The 18,943-nt window shown below is 42.5% G+C and overlaps 1 protein-coding gene across 4 annotated transcripts in view; it reads right to left on the bottom strand.

Annotated features, from left to right (window-relative positions):
* Positions 1 to 18,943, bottom strand: part of RAMP3 (receptor activity modifying protein 3) — a 143,913-nt gene that overhangs the window by 62,625 nt on the left and 62,345 nt on the right. For 3 of the 4 annotated variants that reach the window (XM_084618755.1, XM_084618754.1, XM_084618752.1), the window contains exons 2-3: positions 9,200 to 9,229; positions 512 to 644 (exon numbers count right to left, since the gene is read on the bottom strand). In XM_084618755.1, the coding sequence (XP_084474881.1) occupies positions 512 to 644; positions 9,200 to 9,218 (152 nt within the window). In that variant the 5' untranslated portion in view covers positions 9,219 to 9,229. The remainder of the gene's footprint in view (positions 1 to 511; positions 645 to 9,199; positions 9,230 to 18,943) is intronic. The other variant, XM_084618753.1, reaches the window with a different exon arrangement.

Consider the following 18,943-nt stretch of genomic DNA (forward strand, 5'->3'; position numbering starts at 1 on the left):
ATCTGGAACATAAGTCATTTATAAATATTAAAGATGTGGTACATCTACTTTCAGCAGGTACTAGATAATGTATCCATTAAGTGCTGAATATAAATCTCAGATAACCAGAAGGAGTGGTGTGAGGTGGATTGAAGCAGATGAGAATGGTAATGGAGCTGCCAGTTTATGTGGCCACTCTTCATACTTCTTTGTTGCTGCAATAAAAAAGAGCCAAATCCAGCAGTTTTTACTCAGGCAGAACTCCAATTAACTTCAAAGTGTCATTAATATTTTCTTTTGACTTCAGTACAAGTTTTGCCTCCATACTCCCATCAAATTTTGCAGGATTTGGCCCCAGATTTGTGAGTTTGAATCCAACAAGATAAACAAACTGGTGTCCAAATTGATTCTAGTGGGGAATCACCACATCCTTGGTAGTTATAGAGATGTTCCTGACACTTGATGAAATTGACTTTTTGAAAGGTTGACACCCTTAAGTGATAAATAATAAAGACAAAAGCATGAAACTTACGTGATAAATTCCGTTAGGTTGCACCATTTTTTAGAGTCCACTTTCTTCATCATCTCTTCAAAGGATTTTCCACATCTGGGCAACTTTTCTAACATGAGCGATTCATTGCAGACGATCACTTTTTGACGTGCACCTAGAACAAGTCAGATAGTACTTTAAATCCCAAGACATTGAAGATAGTAGGAACATGAATGGGGAATTATTTTCTGCACAACTCTTTGCACTTACAAGGTATCACCCCTTCTACTCAAGCACCTCAGAGGACTTTACAGACATTGATGAATTTAACATCGCATACAACCACTTCAGGTTGTTATTTATTCCATTTTGTAAATGAGGAAAATGGGCACAAAGAAATTTAGGACCAAATTCAGATCTGGTGTAACATGTTGTAGTTCCCATTGAAGTCAATGGGAATTGGGAACCACTTACACTACAACTGAATTTAGAGCATTATGAATTGCCTCAGGTCACATAAAAAGTCTGTGCTAGAACCAGGAATAGAATCCAGGTGTTCTGGCTAAAAGTCCTATGCTGTATCCAAAAAAAAATCCTTCTTAGTTTATTTATAATGCAATACATATTACAGTTAAAATAGAAAATGTTTTTATATGTCAAGCCTTTAAAACTCTAGATATGTCAAACTATTTTATTAAGGAATAGATTAGAACTACAGTGACTGGCAGACAAAGACAGCAGTGACTATGCTCATATTAATTCACAAAACCCAAAGAATTAGAAACTTTTTTTTACTGAGAGGAAGAATTTTGTCCATGACACTTGGATTCGTGTCTTGGAAAAGTACCATGAGAGCTGCAGTTTCCAGCTGCTGCTAGAGATGGACAGTAAAGCCACATCTGGAAATACAACAACTCTAAATAGTGCAATGCACTCCCTTCCCCACCCACTTGTGTAGAATCGTTGGAATAATTAAATACAAAAAGTAATAAATAATAACTAAGTGCAGTAACATCACTGAATGTGAGCCTAAATCCTGGTGTGGGATCTGAACTCATGTATGTCTTTCTGGGCTAGAGGTAGCCAGCTGAGCCACATTACCATATATTGCATCATTTTTAGGAGCCCAGCATCGAGGGAACTATCCTGTTGCATTTATAATCGTATAGTATTTCTAAGCCTTATTAGTGAAGACAAAATGGAGTGATTGACCACACAGATTTGTTTTGGGTCAGAGTATAGATTAGAAAAGCATTTGGCAAGCTTTAACACATTAAACTAACTGTTTTGCTGTAGCTATAAAATAATATTTTTAATACCAGGAATGTTTGCACATCTCATCTACAAAGGACTTTAAAATAAATTGTCACCAATAAAAGACTGGGTAGAAGCAGATCTAGGGTGGGGTAGAAGACTCTTCTCTTCCTGGGACTGGCTTAGAGGGATTGGCTAGCATTAGTTGGCACTGGTGTTATAAGCACATAGCCATGCAGAAAAGGAAATAGTTAACCTGGGCTTACACTTTTGGCTAGTTCTAAAACACCTTTGGGCTGGTACTGTTTAGGACTGTGATCTGTAAATAGGCTATTATGTATGAGAGCACTTCCACCCTGCAGAATCTCAGGAGTTTGAAATGCCAAGGCCTTCAGAGCATTAGACAAGTCTCTGACTGAAGAGAGGGGTTTACTAGCTGTCAAGGTCCCAGGAAGCCTAGAAGGCAGTTTGGCTGGGGCTACCCAGTAAGAGCCAAGGCCAACAGTTCTGCAGGGGCATGGAATCAGACAGAGAGAGCCCTATGCGACTGGCAAGTGGACGCAGGTAGGACTTGTGTAACAGGACCCAGTTTATTTGTATGAAAGAAGCCCAAGGAAAGGGCTGGCCAGTTGTTGGAGGAAAGTCAGAAGTCACAGTCCTGAGAAGAGACTGTGTTGTCCTACTTACACCGCAGAAAAGAGGATTTCTATTTGGATCTGATCTGTAGATCAGGAAGTGGAAGACTTTCACACTTGTGCCTTTTTCCTTCTGCAGCCAGAAAAAGGAGAACTATTATTTGGACACAGTTTACATCACAGGAAGGGGAGAAAACCTTTGCTTTCTCTTTATTATTGAGTTACATTTCAGGAATGGGCTCCTGTCAGTGCTAGGAAGAACTTGCCACCGTGCTCCAGAGAGATGCATTGTCTATGATTTCAGAGAACCTGCAGTCCTGCTTTCCTCTGTGGAAAAACTCTTTACTGCTACTTAACCAGGAGCTTCTTTAAGGTTGCCACTAGTTTGGATTTTTCATCTCTCTTTCACCTACAAATTATTTCAGTTAACATTTGCTATAACAGCAGCAAATGTTAACAATCTGGGCCTGTTACTAAGGATGTTTTACCACCAAGTCCAGGTGCTTTTTCAATTAAAAAAAACAACCCTGTATTATAGTCTTAGATGCTCTGTCAGATAGGAACATTACTAAATGAGAATGGCATGGGTATTGGAGTCTGCAGTTGTTGGGACTTTGATCATGGATCCATCTGTAACAGAATGCATATAGCTTAGAGTCAGGTAAACAGACTGACTTCAGCTAAGATGGGGCTGAACTTAATTACAAAAAGGAATATCTTCACTGAGAATGAAAAGTACATTTGTGTGACCACTGGTGTGTGTTACACCATACCACGGCATAGATGATAGGTGTTTCTTACAGTGACAGCTGGAGATATGGTTCTTTAGCTCAGGTTATAACAGCTCATCTTTTTACCTCTGGAGGTTCCTTGTTCAGTCCCAAGTGTCTCAGCCAAGATGGTAGCGTTACATTTTCTCACAGCACTGCATTGCTTTCTAAGCACTTTAAAACAGCAAAAGCACTGTAGTTCCTATCCTACTTCTTTCACCACCTTCAGTTATCAAAGAAAGATTGCTGAGGCTAAGGGTATGTCTACACTACGAAATTAGGTCGAATTTATAGAAGTCTTTTTAGAAATTGTTTTTATATAGTCGATTGTGTGTGTCCCCACACAAAATACTCTAAGTGCATTAACTCGGCGGAGTGCTTTCACAGTACCGAGGCTAGCGTTGACTTGCGGAGCGTTGCACTGTGGGTAGCTATCCCACAGTTCCCGCAGTCTCCGCCGCCCATTGGAATTCTGGGTTGAGATCCCATTGCCTAGTGGGGCAAAAAACATTGTTGCGGGTGGTTCTGGGTACATGCCATCAGGCCCCCCATCCCTCTCTCCCTCTCTGAAAGCAATGGCAGAAAATCATTTCGCGCCTTTTTTTCCTGGGTAACCTGTGCAGACGCCATACCATGGCAAGCATGGAGCCCGCTCTGCTCACCGTCACCATACGTCTCCTGGGTGCTGGCAGACGTGGTACTGCATTGCTACACAGTAGCAGCTCATTGCCTTCTGGCAGCAGATGGTGCAATAGGCCTGATAACCATTGTCATCATTTCCTAGGTGCTCTTGGCCGCCTCGGTGAGGTCGGTCAGGAGCGCCTGAGCAGACATGGGCACAGGGACATAAATAGGAGTGATTCGACCATGTCATTCTCTTTAGTCCTGCCAACAGTCCTATTGCACCGTCTTCTGGTGAGCAGCCAGGAGATGAGGATGGCTAGTAGTCCTATTGCACCATCTTCTGCCGAGCAGCCAGAAGATGAGGATGGCCAGCAATCCTACTGCACTGTCTGCTGCCAGCCGAAGATGTAAAAGATAGATGGAGTGGATCAAAACAAGAAATAGACCAGATTTGTTTTGTATTCATTTGCTCCCCCATCCCTCTCTCCCTCCATGAAATCAACAACCGAAAATCGTTTCCATGAGGTCTGTCAGGAGCACTTTGAAAAGTTTAATGGAGATTCAGTCCTGCCTGGAATAGCGGGGAGAGGGATAGCTCAGTGGCTTGAGCATTGGCCTCCTAAACCCATGGTTTTGAGTTCAATCCTTGAGGGGGCCATTCTGTGTAACAGTTGTTTTTGTTTCTCCTTGATGTAAAGCCATCCCCTTTGTTGATTTTAATTCCCTGTAAACCAACCCTGTAAGCCATGTCATCAGTTGCCCCTCCCTCTGTCAGAGTAATGGCAGACAATCGTTCCGCGCCTTTTTTCCATGCAGACGCCATACCACTGCAAGCATGGAGCCCACTCAGATCACTTTGGCAATTATGAGCACATTAAACACCACGCGCATTATCATTCAGTATATGCAGCACCAGAACCTGGCAAAGCGAAACTGAGCGAGTAGACGACGTCAGCACAGTGATGAGAGTGATGAGGACATGGACACAGACTTCTCTCAAAGCACGGGCCCTGGCAATGTGGGCATCATGGTGCTAATGGGGCAGGTTGATGCCATGGAACGCCAATTCTGGGTCTGGGAAACAAGCACAGACTGGTGGGACCACATAGCGTTGCAGGTCTGGGACGATTCCCAGTGGCTGCGAAACTTTCGCATGCGTAAGGGCACTTTCATGGAACTTTGTGACTTGCTTTCCCCTGCCCTGAAGCTCATGAATACCAAGATGAGAGCAGCCCTCACAGTAGAGAAGAGAGTGGCAATAGCCCTGTGGAAGCTTGCAATGCCAGACAGCTACCAGTCAGTCGGGAAGCAATTTGGAGTGGGAAAATCTACTGTGGGGCTTGCTGTGATGCAAGTAGCCAAAGCAATCAAAGATCTGCTGATATCAAGGGTAGTGACCCTGGGAAATGTGCAGGTCATAGTGGAAGGCTTTGCTGCAATGGGATTCCCTAACTGTGGTGGGGTCATAGATGGAACCCATATCCCTCTCTTGGCACCGGAGCACCAAGCCAGCGAGTACATAAACTGCAAGGGGTACTTTTCAATAGTGCTGCAAGCACTGGTGAACCACAAGGAAAATTTCACCAACATCAACGTGGGATGGCTGGGAAAGGTACATGACGCTCGCATCTTCAGGAACTCTGGTCTGTTTCAAAAGCTGCAGGAAAGGACTTTCTTCCCAGACCAGAAAATAACCGTTGGGGATGTTGAAGTGCCTATAGTTATCCTTGGGGACCCAGCCTACCCCTTAATGCCATGGCTCATGAAACCGTACACAGGCAGCCTGGACAGTAGTCAAGAGCTGTTCAACTACAGGCTGAGCAAGTGCAGAATGGTAGTAGAATGTGCATTTGGACGTTTAAAGGTGCGCTGGCGCAGTTTACTGACTCGCTTAGACCGCAGCGAAACCAATATTCCTACTGTTATTACTGCTTGCTGTGCGCTCCACAATATCTGTGAGAGTAAGGGGGAGATGTTTATGGTGGGGTGGGAGGTTGAGGCAAATCGCCTGGCTGCTGGTTACGCGCAGCCAGACACCAGGGCAGTTAGAAGAGCACAGGAGGGCGCGGTACGCATCAGAGAAGCTTTGAAAACCAGTTTCATGACTGGCCAGGCTACGGTGTGAAAGTTCTGTTTGTTTCTCCTTGATGAAACCCCCCACCCCTTCGTTCACTCTACTTCCCTGTAAGCTAACCACCCTCCCCTCCTCCCTTCGATCACCGCTTGCAGAGGCAATAAAGTCATTGTTGCTTCATATTCATGCATTCTTTATTAATTCATCACACAAATAGAGGGATAACTGCCAAGGTAGCCTGGGAGGGGTGGGGGAGGAGGGAAGGACAAGGCCACACTGCACTTTAAAACTTAAAAAATTTAAAACTTATTGAAAGCCAGCCTTCTGTTGCTTGGGCAATACTCTGGGGTGGAGTAGCTGGGTGGTCAGATGCCACTGGGTTGCATTCGTGTGTATTTGGGTGAGGAGGCTACAGAACTTGGGGAGGAGGGCAGTTGGTTACACAGGGGCTGTAGCAGTGGTCTGTGCTCCAGATGCCTTTCCTGCAGCTCAAACATATGCTGGAGCATATTAGTTTGATCCTCCAGCAGCCTCAGCATTGAATCCTGCCTCCTGTCATCACGGTGCCACCACCTATCATCTTCAGCCCTCTCTTCAGCCCACCACTTACTCTCTTCAGCCTGCCACCTCTCCTTGCATTCATGTTGTGCTTTCCTGCACTCTGACATTGTCTACCTCCACACATTCGTCTGTGCTCTGTCAGTGTGGGAGGACAGCATGAGGTCAGAGAACATTTCATTGCGACTGTTTTTTTTTTTTGCCTTCTAATCTTCGCTAGCCTCTGGGAAGGAGAAGATCCTGTGATCCTTGAAACACATGCAGCTGGTGGAGAAAAAAAGGGGGACAGTGGTATTTTAAAAAGACACATTTTATAGAACAATGAGTACACTCTTTCACGGTAAACCTTGCTGTTAACATTACATACATAGCACATGTGCTTTCATTACAAGGTCACATTTTGCCTCTCCCCACTGCGTGGCTAACCCCTCCCCCTCCCCCACCGCGTGGCTAACAGCAGGGAACATTTCTGTTCAGCCACAGGCAAACAGCCCAGCAGGAACAGGCACCTCTGAATGTCCTCTTAAGAAAAGCACCCTATTTCAACCAGGTGACCATGAATGATATCACTCTCCTGAGGAAAACACAGAAAGATAAAGAACGAATGTTGTTTGAACACCAGCAAACATATGCTGCAATGCTATGTTCTGCAATGATTCCCCACTACATGCTACTGGCCTGGCGTGGTAAAGTGTCCTACCATGGTGGACGGAATAAGGCTGCCCTCCCCAGAAACCTTTTGCAAAGGCTTTGGGAATACATCCAGGAGAGCTTTATGGAGATGTCCCTGGAGGATTTCCGCTCCATCCCCAGACAAGTTAACAGACTTTTCCAGTAGCTGTACTGGCCATGAATGCTAGGGCAAATTAATCATTAAACACGCTTGATTTTAAACCATGTATACTATTTAAAAAGGTACACTCACCAGAGGTCCCTTCTCCACCTGGCGGGTCTGGGTGGCAGCCTTGGGTGGGTTCGGGGAGTACTGGCTCCAGGTTCAGGGTGAGAAACAGCTCCTGGCTGTCGGGAAAACCAGTTTCTCCGCTTGCTTCCTGTGAACTATTTTCAACCTCCTCATCATCATTTTCCTCATCCCCAAAACCTGCTTCCGTGTTGCCTCCATCTCCATTGAAGGAGTCAAAACACGCGGTTGAGGTGGTGGTGGCTGAACCCCCTAAAATGGCATGCAGCTCATCATAGAAGCGGCATGTTTGGGGCTTTGACCCAGAGTGGCCGTTTGCCTCTCTGGTTTTCTGGTAGGCTTGCCTCAGCTCCTTAAGTTTCATGTGGCACTGCTTTGGGTCCCTGTTATGTCCTCTGTCCTTCATGCCCTGGGAAATTTTGACAAAGGTTTTGGCATTTCAAAAACTGGAATGGAGTTCTGAGAGCACGGATTCCTTTCCCCATACAGCGATCAGATCCCGTACCTCCCGTTCGGTCCATGCTGGAGCTCTTTTGTGATTCTGGGACTCCATCATGGTCACCTCTGCTGATGACCTCTGCACTCACCTGCAGCTCGCCACGCTGGCCAAACAGGAAATGAGATTCAAAAGTTCGCAGGCCTTTTCCTGTCTACCTGACCAGTGCATCTGAGTTGAGAGTGCTGTCCAGAGCGGTCACAATGGAGCACTCTGGGATAGCTCCCGGGGGCCAATACTGTGTAATTGCGACACACTACCCCAAATTCGACCCGGCAAGGCTGATTTCAGCACTAATCCCCTTGTCGGGGGGAAGTAAAGAAATCGATTTTAAAAGCCCTTTAAGTGAGAAAAAAGGGCTTCATCGTGTGGACGGGTGCAGGGTTAAATCAATTTAACGCTGCTAAATTCAACCTCAACTCCTAGTGTAGACCAGACCTAAGGCTTTTTCTGCATTAGAAAAATTCAAACCCATAATTTATCACTGGTAGTAGTTATTGTAGAAACTGTGAAGCTGATTTTAGGATTTTTACTCTGTCATATAATTCTGCTCTGATCAGGGTTAGACAAAATGGTGGTAACAAATGCCTGAGCCCTGTCTATACTAGTATTTCCACTTTTCCAGCCATCTGTGGAGCAGCACTGGTGGTAAATTGTGCATCAGAATTTTGCTAATGTTGATGAACACTAGCCCTGAGCAAATTCAAAAACTGATGTGACAATATGTGTCTGACAACTGGAGATCAGCAGTGATGTGTTCACTAAATCTGTGGGGTGGGAGAGCGCTACAGGCAAGGTATTCTAAGTTGGGGGGGAGTCTAACTTGAAAGGCAATTCATTTTTTGATCTGATAAAACCTAAATTTGTTGATTTTCAGGACACAATACAAAATCTATCTATTTACTCAGATGCCTAAGTGGGCTGTGTGAGCAAGTTCAATTTTTCTTTTTTGTAGACTTGGATTTTTTGTTTGGGTTTGGGTTTGTTCAGAGATTTTTTTTTTTTACATGTGTGATTTGAAGAAAAATTGAATAGATCCTGATGAGCTCATATCTTCTAAAACTAAAGGGACACAACTCATGAAAGAATCTGATCACACAGTCATTTCAGTCTGATTCCTTGACCACAGGTTTTTGATACGTAAGTTTCTTAGATAAATCAGACCCAAATTGCATTTTAAAGTTTTCCCATCACTATCTAGACTGGTTAAAAACTAGAACATGTTGACAAACCCGCAGATATATTCCAAATTAAAAGCAAACTGCTAATGGACAAAAGTGTCTAGAGTTGATTAGCTGAACCTACTTACGTTGTGGTTTTGTGTGTGCATTTTTTAAAGGGCTTTCATTAACAAAAAAGTAATAGATGTCTGAGTTTTAGAACTTTAAAAAGCTCACCTGTTAATCCAAGTGTCATTAGACCATTAACTAGAAGGGGAAAAAAGAAGAGATTGATTAGAATTTCTTGGTTTTATTCCAGCATGATGAAAATTTGTGTAGTATTAGATATAATACATAAGTAATCTTGACCACAGTTAATGATTCAACAGAACATTCCAAGTCACTACATGCCCTAAATACTGTCATAAGGGTTTATTTTTATTAGAAGTGGGAGGGGAAGATTAACATTTGCTCAACATTTATTTAAAAAGAATCCCCTTTTACCTGTCTTTTAATCTACACAAATCACACGGGCTTTTTAGGAAACTAAGTGAGTAACTTCATGCAAGTGGCTATTTTCTGCTCTCATTTCCTCCCTGTGCAACACCACAGAAGTCAGATGGATTGCACAGTGTGGGAGGTCTGAATATAGCTCAAATTGCATAGATATAAATTCTACCTTTGTTAATACATGCCCAACCTCCAGTCCATTCAATAAGAATTGTTGTGCACCTATATCTAAGAAGAATTCAGCCCTACTATGGAATAAACTTTTCTTATGATCAAGTACAAACTTCTACTGGACAAGAATTTACTAGAATTCTGCAGAACAGGAATGCAAGTATCAGGATGCTTTGATAGCATAAGGATGTGAGCTTCCAGTATACATCCTAAGAGTTGTATCTATTTTGTAAAAGCAGTACATATTTTTCAAGTCTGGCAATGTAATGGTAAACATAGTGGATTCCCCACCAACTTTTTTAAATCTACATTTTAAAATGTGCTTTATCAATTGCAGGCAACTGTGTTATGAGATTAAGTAAACATTTTCTGGGGTGGATAAAACTACCCACTCCCAAGCAACCAAAGTTTTGATGTACAACCACAAGTTCACCCCTACAATTCCTGATTTCCTCTGGAAGTCTTACATTACACTTCTTTATAAATTTCTATCAAAGATCGCCAAGTATTTAGCAGCCATGAGTGAGGTATTCCTCACATTACCATTGCAAGGTAAGTCAGAACTTAGCTAACCATAAGAAAGAATAGGTAAAGGAGGTAAGAATTTATCCACATTTTACACGTGGGATAACCCGAGCATAGAGAGGTTAAGTGACTTTCCCGGTGTCATACAGGAGGACTGTGGCAAAGCCAGCAATGGAACATAGCTCCTGGCTCTCAGTCTCATGTTTTAAACACAAGACCATCAGTCAAATGAAAAGGAACTTTAATAGCATTTTTGACCTCACCAAAACAAAGTAATATGGGAAGTCTCACAAGATAGATTGTTTTTGTGCCTATTCTCAACCAAAAAAGAGTCTAGAAACGTTCATGTAAAACCCCAAACCTCTTGAGGTTCACTCTTGATTGACTTAGAAACATCATGTATGCCCTCATGACAAAGATTTAACCAGGAGACCAAAATAGGAGACACGATTGATGATTTTCTTGTGATTCAACATCATGCCATTCTTTTAGGAAGGGCTGAGTCCAGTATTCCACCTTAAAAAATCCTACTAATTAATTGACTATTAAATTAATTTAGATAATACATATAACTAAAGAAAAGTGTAGTTAAAGTGTTGAAAGATCCTGTAGTATTTCACTAGTAAATGATCATGAAGATACATTCATAAACATTCTTAATTGAACCAATCGTTGAAAAAAAGAGGTTAAGATTGAACACACCAACTGGCTGCTGGTTTAATCACAGATGCCACTAAGTTTTATTTTCTACATATGCAGACAGAAGCTACAGTGGTTACCAGTAAGCAGGACAGAAGTTGGAGGCTAAGGGGTCAATTAGTTTGGAATTGGAGATGGAGCTAAAGCAACAGGACAGAGGGAGTGGGAAGTGGCAGCATAACCATCTCTACTGATGGTCATAGCATCTCTTTGCATCAGGAATCAGTATTGGCACTGATCTGCAGCTCCAGTGCCCCCTTTAGCGACTTCCTCTGTGCTGCATAGGCTCATCCTTTGTCTGTGCTCTGTGTCCCAGTCCTCTAGCCAAGACGATTCTCTAGTCTCATTCCCTCCTGAGATATCAAAAGTCCAACATCACAAGCTCAAATCAGCCATCAACAGAAAGGGCCTTCTGCCCCTCGCTAGGGCTATGTTAAGATCCCCTCACTTCTTTCACAGTCCTCCCTCAGGACTTTCCTTACAAGAGCTTCTCTTGCTCCCTGAAGAAGAATCCTGACTCCTCTATAATCTCCCCCTCTACTGAGCTCCCTTAGATTCCTTATAAAGCCCAGGTATCTAATGGATTATCACCTAGTTCCACCTCCTCTGGCCAGGAGGCAATCCATCAATCACCCCACAGTTGCATAGCACACATCTAATTGAGGATTTTTTCCCCTGCTCTAGCAAATGATGCGAGAAATCTGATCACAGGCAGGTTTGGAGATGCTGAGGTGTTGTAAAAGAAAAACGACAGGGGAGACAGGAGAAAGTAATAAGCAATAAGAAAACAAGTGTTCTTTTATTACCACACATTTAAAAATCATATGCATCAAGGCTTTGTTTTCACTGCCAAAAAAAAAGGTGTGTTTTTACTGTGGGATGAGTGATGTGCATCCTACTGTAAAATCCTAGTGGAGACAAAGCACTGAAGTTTTTACAATGATGTAGGTGAGGTCAACACTAGATCCCACCTCCCCATCCCATGGATGACCTTGCCTATTTACCTCAAAGTAAAACTACTAGAATGCCTTATCTTTACTAGGATTTTACAGCAGGGCAGCTAATGCACATTGGTTATCCCATGGTAAAAACACATCTTTCTGGCAGGGAAGGCATACCCCCAGAATGAGATCCTATTCTCAGAGCTGCACCATGGACTTTTATTGCACACACTGCATTCTGATCTTGTACACAGAATTCCTACTGATGTCGACATGAGTTTTACCCTGGGATCTAGGGCAATATAGAAATTAACAGGGTGGATGCACAAGAGGAGAATTTTTGCCCTATAATCATGAAAGTGAGGCTATAATTGCTGGGTCCTGGTGACATTGACAAATTGCTCATGGTTCATTCTTACAATTTATGCTATTACTAGAACTCCTTCATGGGAGTATGGTTTTATTATGTACTGGCTTTTTTCCCCCCACAGTATTATTTGTATAGTACCTCAATTGCCATATAAATTTAAATAGCATTTGGACACTCTAATGTCAATCTCTACTAAAGGTGCCCCAAAACACTTTTCAATAATGACCTTCATACCTTTTGAAAGTTCATAAGAGAGAATGTTATTCTGATATTTCCCTCTTGCCTAAATATTTCTTCAGGAAGCTGCAATTTCTGTCAAGACTCAATGATTTTAGAGAATTACATATTTCCCAAAGGATGTGTGACGTGCCTCTTGTTTTATCTGGATTGTGTATGCAGTTCTTTCCTCAATAATGGAAGCATTGTAATACCCTGTATAGTGTGTCCTGTGGTGTATCTACATTAGTCTTCAAAATTTGTCTTTGCCACTCCAAAAAATCATTCTCTTCAATCCCATTTCTCATTAACTGAAGGACAGAAGCAATTTTATTTCCCTATTCTTCTGTTATCACAGAAGTTTTAATATATTGCCATAACTTCTTATGTTTATTCCACTTTAATTCCCAAAAAATTCCAAAGCATTTGACAAGCACTCATACAAACATATTTTACACACAAGTGAACTTTAGAAACCAGTGAGATCCCTTTATTCACTACTGAAATGCAGCTACAGCTGGACTGAAACCTAGCAGTGTAATATTGCACAACTAAACTAGTATAAGACTAGAGGTGAATATTTTACTCAGTTGAAACTAAAGATGGACGTCAGGTAGACAGAATATAATTACCCAAATTGGTATTTGGATGGGATAGGGAGATTAATATCTCTACTCTTACAAAAAGTGACTATGGATGTTTAATGAAGACCTTTGTTTTCTTTTTCTTTTTAAAGACAGCAATCTACCCCCAATGATTTCCCCTTAACAGCATGCTGGGGTGCTGGATCAATGTTGCATTAGAGGTGAAAATGACACCTACTAAATCACCATCGGCCATTCCCAAAGAACCCATAGCTTCCCTGGTGCTGTCCTATCCAAGTACTGGCCTGGAACCATGTAGTTTGTAAAAACAAGCAGGATTACAGTTTCAAGTGACATGGTTACAGGCCAAGAGCTATTTTTGATTTGTAAGACATAAGCTATGATACAGTGTTACAAAATTCTGTACCCCTCTACAAAATATGTAATATACCATTACCCACATATTATCTTAATGCTAAATGCTAAGAAGACTGGCCTTACAGAAACAAGTAGGTATGCAGCATGCTGAATATTTAAATTTTTGTCATTAAACATTAAATTTATCTCTTGAGCATTTAGTGTTCAATATATAAAATTTAGTTATCTATCCTCTTACTTAAAAGTACATAGATTCAGTTCTTAGATTTCAAGGCCAGCAGGGACCGTTGTGATCATCTAGTCTGACCTCCTGTATAACACAGACCACGGGACTCTACCCCAAAATGATTCTTAGAACGTACCTGTGATAAATGAAAAGGGGAGGTAGCTCCCTCTTATGGACAGCCAGTTAGCTATAAAATCCCTCTTAGTAGCTGTTCTCTACTTGCTTTACCTGTAAAGGGTTAAAAAGTCTCCCTGAGATGCATAGGTAAAAGGAAGGGAGTTGGCACCTGACCAAAAGGGCCAATGCTCAGTGGTTTGAGCATTGGCCTGCTAAATACAGGGTTGTGAGTTCAATCCTTGAGGGGGCCATTTAGGGATCTGGGGCAAAAATTGGGGATTGGTCCTGCTTTGAGCAGGGGGTTGGACTAGTTGATCTCCTGAGGTCCGTTCCAACCCTGAGATTCTATGATTAGGAAGACACTATTAGGTGTATTTTTTTTATGGCTTGTGGACTCCCCTGTGCTAACCCCAAATGCTTTTGTTGTGCTTGTAACCTTTAAGCTGGACCTCAAGAAGGTTATTCTTGATACTTAATACTTGTAAGTGTTTTTTTTTTTTAAATCTAGCAATAGCCTGAGTTTCCAAATCTATTTTCTTTCTTTTTGTTTTTAATAAAATTTACCTTTTTTAAGAACAGGATTGGATTTTGTGTCCTAAGAGGTTTGTGCACATGTTGTTTAATTAGCTGGTGGCAACAGCTGATTTCCTTTGTTTTTCTTTCTCAGCTCTTCCCTGGAGGGCAGGTGAAAGGGCTTGAGGGTACCCCACAGGAAGGAATTCCCAAGTGCGCCTTCCTGAGTTCTCAAAGGGGTTTTGTACTTGGGTGGTGGCAACATCTACCCATCCAAGGTCAGAGAAAGCTGTAACCTTGGGAGTTTAATATAAGCCTGGAGTGGCCAGTATTAATTTTTAGAATCCTTGCAGGCCCCCACCTTCTGCACTCAAAGTGCCAGGGTGGGGAATATGCCTTAACAGTATCCTTTAGAGAAACATCCAATCAGGATTTTAAAATGGTCAGTGATGGAGAATTCAGCACAACTCCTGGTAAATTGTTCCACTAATTAATTACTCTGACCTTTAAAAATTTACACCTCATTTCATGAATTTTTCTAGCTTCAATTTCCAGCCATTGGACCAGCTTATACCTTTCTCTGTTAGACTGAAGAGCCCATATTAAATATTTGTTCCCCATATAGCTACTTATAGACTGTAATCAAGTCATCCCTTAACCTTCTCTCTGTTAAGCTAAATAGATTGAACTCCTTGAGTCCATCACTATAAGGCAGGGGTGGGCAAACTATGGCCCACGGGCCAACCCGACAGCCATTTTAATCTGGTCCTCGAGCTCCCACTAGGGAACCAGGTCTGGGGCTTGCCTCTCTCCAGCTGGGGAGCAGGGTCGGAAGCTGCTCCACCCGGCTCCTGGAAGCAGTGGCATGAGCCCCTTCCGGTGCTCCATCCGGGGAGCAGGGTCGGGGGTCACCCCCTCAGCTCGCATTGGCCGGGAACTGCAGCCAGTGAAAGCTGCAGGGGCATTGCCTGCAGACGGGGCAGCGTGCAGAACCACTTGGCCATGCCTCGGTGTAGGAGCTGAAGAAGGGACATGCTGCTACTTCTACGAGCTGCTTGAGGTAAGCGCTGCCCGGAGCCTACACCCCTGAGCCTCCCCTCCTGCCCTCCAAACCCCTCAATCCCAGCCCAGAGCACCCTCCTGCACCCCAAACCTCTCATCCCCAACCCCACCCCAGAGCCCGTATCCCCAGCCAGAGCCCTCACCCCCATCCCACATTCCACCCCCCACCCCAGCCCGGAGCCCCCTCCCACACCCTGAATGCCTCATTTCTGGCCCCACCCCAGAGCCCACACCCCCCAATCAGAGTCCTCACCCCCTCCCGCACTGCAACCCCAATTTTGTGAGCATTCATGGCCCGCCATACAATTTATATTCCCAGATGTGGCCCTCGGGCCAAAAAGTTTGCCCACCCCTGCTATAAGGCATGCTTTCTAATCTTTTAATCAATCTAATGGCTTTTCTGTGAACCCTCTCCAATTTATCAACATCCTTCTTGAATTGTGGATCCCAGAGCTAGACACAGTATTCCAGCAGCAGTCACACCACTGCCAAATACAGAGGTAAAATAACCTCTCTACTCAGCTTGAGAATCCCCTGTTTATGCATCCAGGGATCACATTAGTCCTTTGGGGTCACAGCATCACACTAGGAGCTCATGTTCAGCTGATTATCCAACAGGACCCCCAAATCTTTTTCAGAGCCACTGCTTCCCAGGAGAGCACCACCCAACCTGTAAATATGGCCTACATTCTTTGTTCCCAGATGTATACATTTACATTTAGTCATATTTAAAAGCATATTGTTTGCTTGGGTCCAGCTTACCAAGCAATCCAGTGACCTGTCCTCTTCATTATTTACCACTCCGCTAATTTTTGTGTCTGCAAACTTTATCAGTGATGATTTTCTTTTCTTCCAGGTCATTGATAAATATATTAAATAATATAAAGTTCTAGAAACACACGCATTAGATATGATTCTGCATTTACAGTTACATGATGAGACCCATCAGTTAGCCAGCTTTTAATCCATTTAATGTGTGCCATATTAATTTTATAGAGACGAGTGGTCGAGGTAATATCTTGTATTGGACCAACTTCTGTTGATGAAATAGACAAGCTTTTGAGCTACACAGCACTCTTCTTCAGGTCTGGGAAAGGTACTCACAGTGTCACAACTAAATACAAGGTGGAACAGATTGTTTAGCATAAGTAGTCAATGCATATTCTCAGAGACCATTCAAGGTGAAGTGGCCTATTAACACATTTCCAATCATAGGACATGAAAAGAAGAGTTAGTGGGTTACAGATTATTGTAATAAGCCATCAATCCACTGTCTTTATTAAGACCATGATTTTTAGTGTCTAGTAAAGTTATAAATTTAAGTTCCTAGGCTTGTCTTTTGAAGGTGTTGTGCAGGTTTCCTTTGAGGACAAGGACTGAGAGGTCAGATGTGAAGTGACGGTTTTGTGAAAAGTGTTTGCCCACAAAAAAATTAAAAACAATAAATAACAAATGGAAGAAAGGAGAAGTTAATAGTAGAAAATATAAACCAGAGGCTGTAGAAAATTGATAAGGGAAGCAAAGGGACACAAGGAGAACTCAAAGGCCAGCAGAGTTAAGGATAATAAGACCAAGTTTTTAAAGTATATTAAGCAGATAAAGAATCCTAGTAATGGTATTGCTCCATTACCAATTGGAAATGGTAGAATTATCAATCATCATCAGCTATCCCTCAATACAAGGATGATGTCTGACAGGGGGAAAGTCACTGATGAGACTTAAGATGGCTGAAGAGTCTAATTCATGCTCTACAGCTTTTTCCACATATGTGACTATCTATAAGAATGCAGAAAAGGCAGAAGTGTTCAATAAATATTTTTGTTCTGTATTGGAGAAAATATAGATGATGTAGTCATATAATATAACACTCTTTTTATTCCACTAGTATCTCCAGAAGATATTAAACACTGAGTACTAAACTTAGAATTTTTTAAATCAACAGGTCTGAATAACTTGCACCCAAGAGTTTTAAAGGACCTGGCTGAGGACCCACTGGAACATTGATGTTGATTTTTAATAAGTGTTGGAACACTGGTAAAGTTCCAGGAGACTGGAAGAAAGCTAATTTTGAGCCAATAGGTAAAAGGGATAAATGGGATGATCCAGGTAATTATAAGTCTGTTAGTCTGACATTGATCCTGAGAAAGATAATGGTGCAGCTGACACAGGACTAAATTAATAAAGAATTGAAGGGCGGTAATATAATTAATGGCAAGCAACATGGGTTCATGGAAAATAGATCCTGTCAAACTAACTTGATAGCTTTTTATGTTGGATTACAAGTTTGGTTGGTAAAGATAATAGTGCTGATGTAATATTCTTAGACTTCTGTAAGATGTTTGAATTGAGTACTGGTCAACATTTTGATTAAAAAATTAGAACAATACAAAAATTTTCAGAAGGGATTTTTGAATACAGCAGATCCTCAGCTGATGTAAATTGTCATGGTCCAATTGGCTTCAATTGAGTTATGATAATTTTCACCAGCTGAAGATTTGCCCTGGTGCATCTTGGCTTAATTTATAAATGAATCAAATATGATGGGAAAATACAAACACCCAGATATTGAACAAAATTCACCCTGCAGCCCTCTGTGCTAGGGGCTGTGTCCAGAGAGAATCATCCCAGGAGGAGAGACAGCAGTGTTTATACCTTTGCCCTCAGTGAGAGTTCTGCCAAGGAAAACAAAGCTTTATATCGCAACTGGACTCCACAGACACCCCACAGGCAGTGGCTACCCAGTGGATGCCTGAATGAATGCATTTCCTGGGAGCCCCGGGAACATCTTCTCCCCAGGCACCACAGCCCACTTTCTGAGCTGCACTGGATGTCTTAAGGCCAGCCCTCCCTCCAGTACACCTGGGTTTCAGGCACTTTGCACCACTGCAAATGCCCTTTCAGACCTATTTCACACCACCCCAGGCTGTGGCCTGGGTTACACCAGCAGCTGAACATAGCCAGTGATTTTACAATGCTTTTCTGAGCCTAATTTTCATTTACCAACAAAATTAAGATGTTAAGCTGTAAACGGAGATGATGCACCTGATAAGACTGAATCGTAATTTAGCAAAAGCCTGAGAAATGGATTAGACCTACAACCATAAACCTGCAAGATGTTAGAGAGAAAACTGGAACAGGCTCATGGAAGTGAAAACTGATGATGCCTGATGTTTCCAACATGAGCTCCCATCCAGACAGCCTAGACACAGCTCACTAAAGTGACAGCCCTTTAGGGCTACTCATGAGCACTGTCATTACAAATGGGTGTCACTGAGGAGCCAGTGAAAAGTAATTGGCCCTCAGATTAAAGAACATCTGAGGAAGAGGAATAAGCAGTGGGAGGTATAGGGGGTGGGGGAATCGACAGTAAAACAATCTAGCTTCAGGCACTCTCTAAAATGCTTCCCATTTATTTTAAGGAAACTGTGGCTTAGTGTTGAGCAGAGTGTCTCAGCTGATCCTAGAGTAAAGCCCTTCTTCCCCTTCCCAGAGGAGTTCAAAAGTTGTGCATTGTGATCTAGTTTTTCGAAACATGTCATTACACAGCAACAGCTAGACTGGTCTTCAAAGCATCTGCTTGCATCTCAGCTGTACTAGAAGATTTGCTTGGAACAGCTAGAGGAAAAAAATCTTTCCCAGGCTACGAACAACTGTGTCCTCATGTACTCA

This window comes from Lepidochelys olivacea (assembly GCF_965140295.1).
Source record: "Lepidochelys olivacea isolate rLepOli2 genome assembly, chromosome: 2".
In the NCBI taxonomy this organism is placed as follows: Eukaryota; Metazoa; Chordata; order Testudines; family Cheloniidae; genus Lepidochelys; species Lepidochelys olivacea.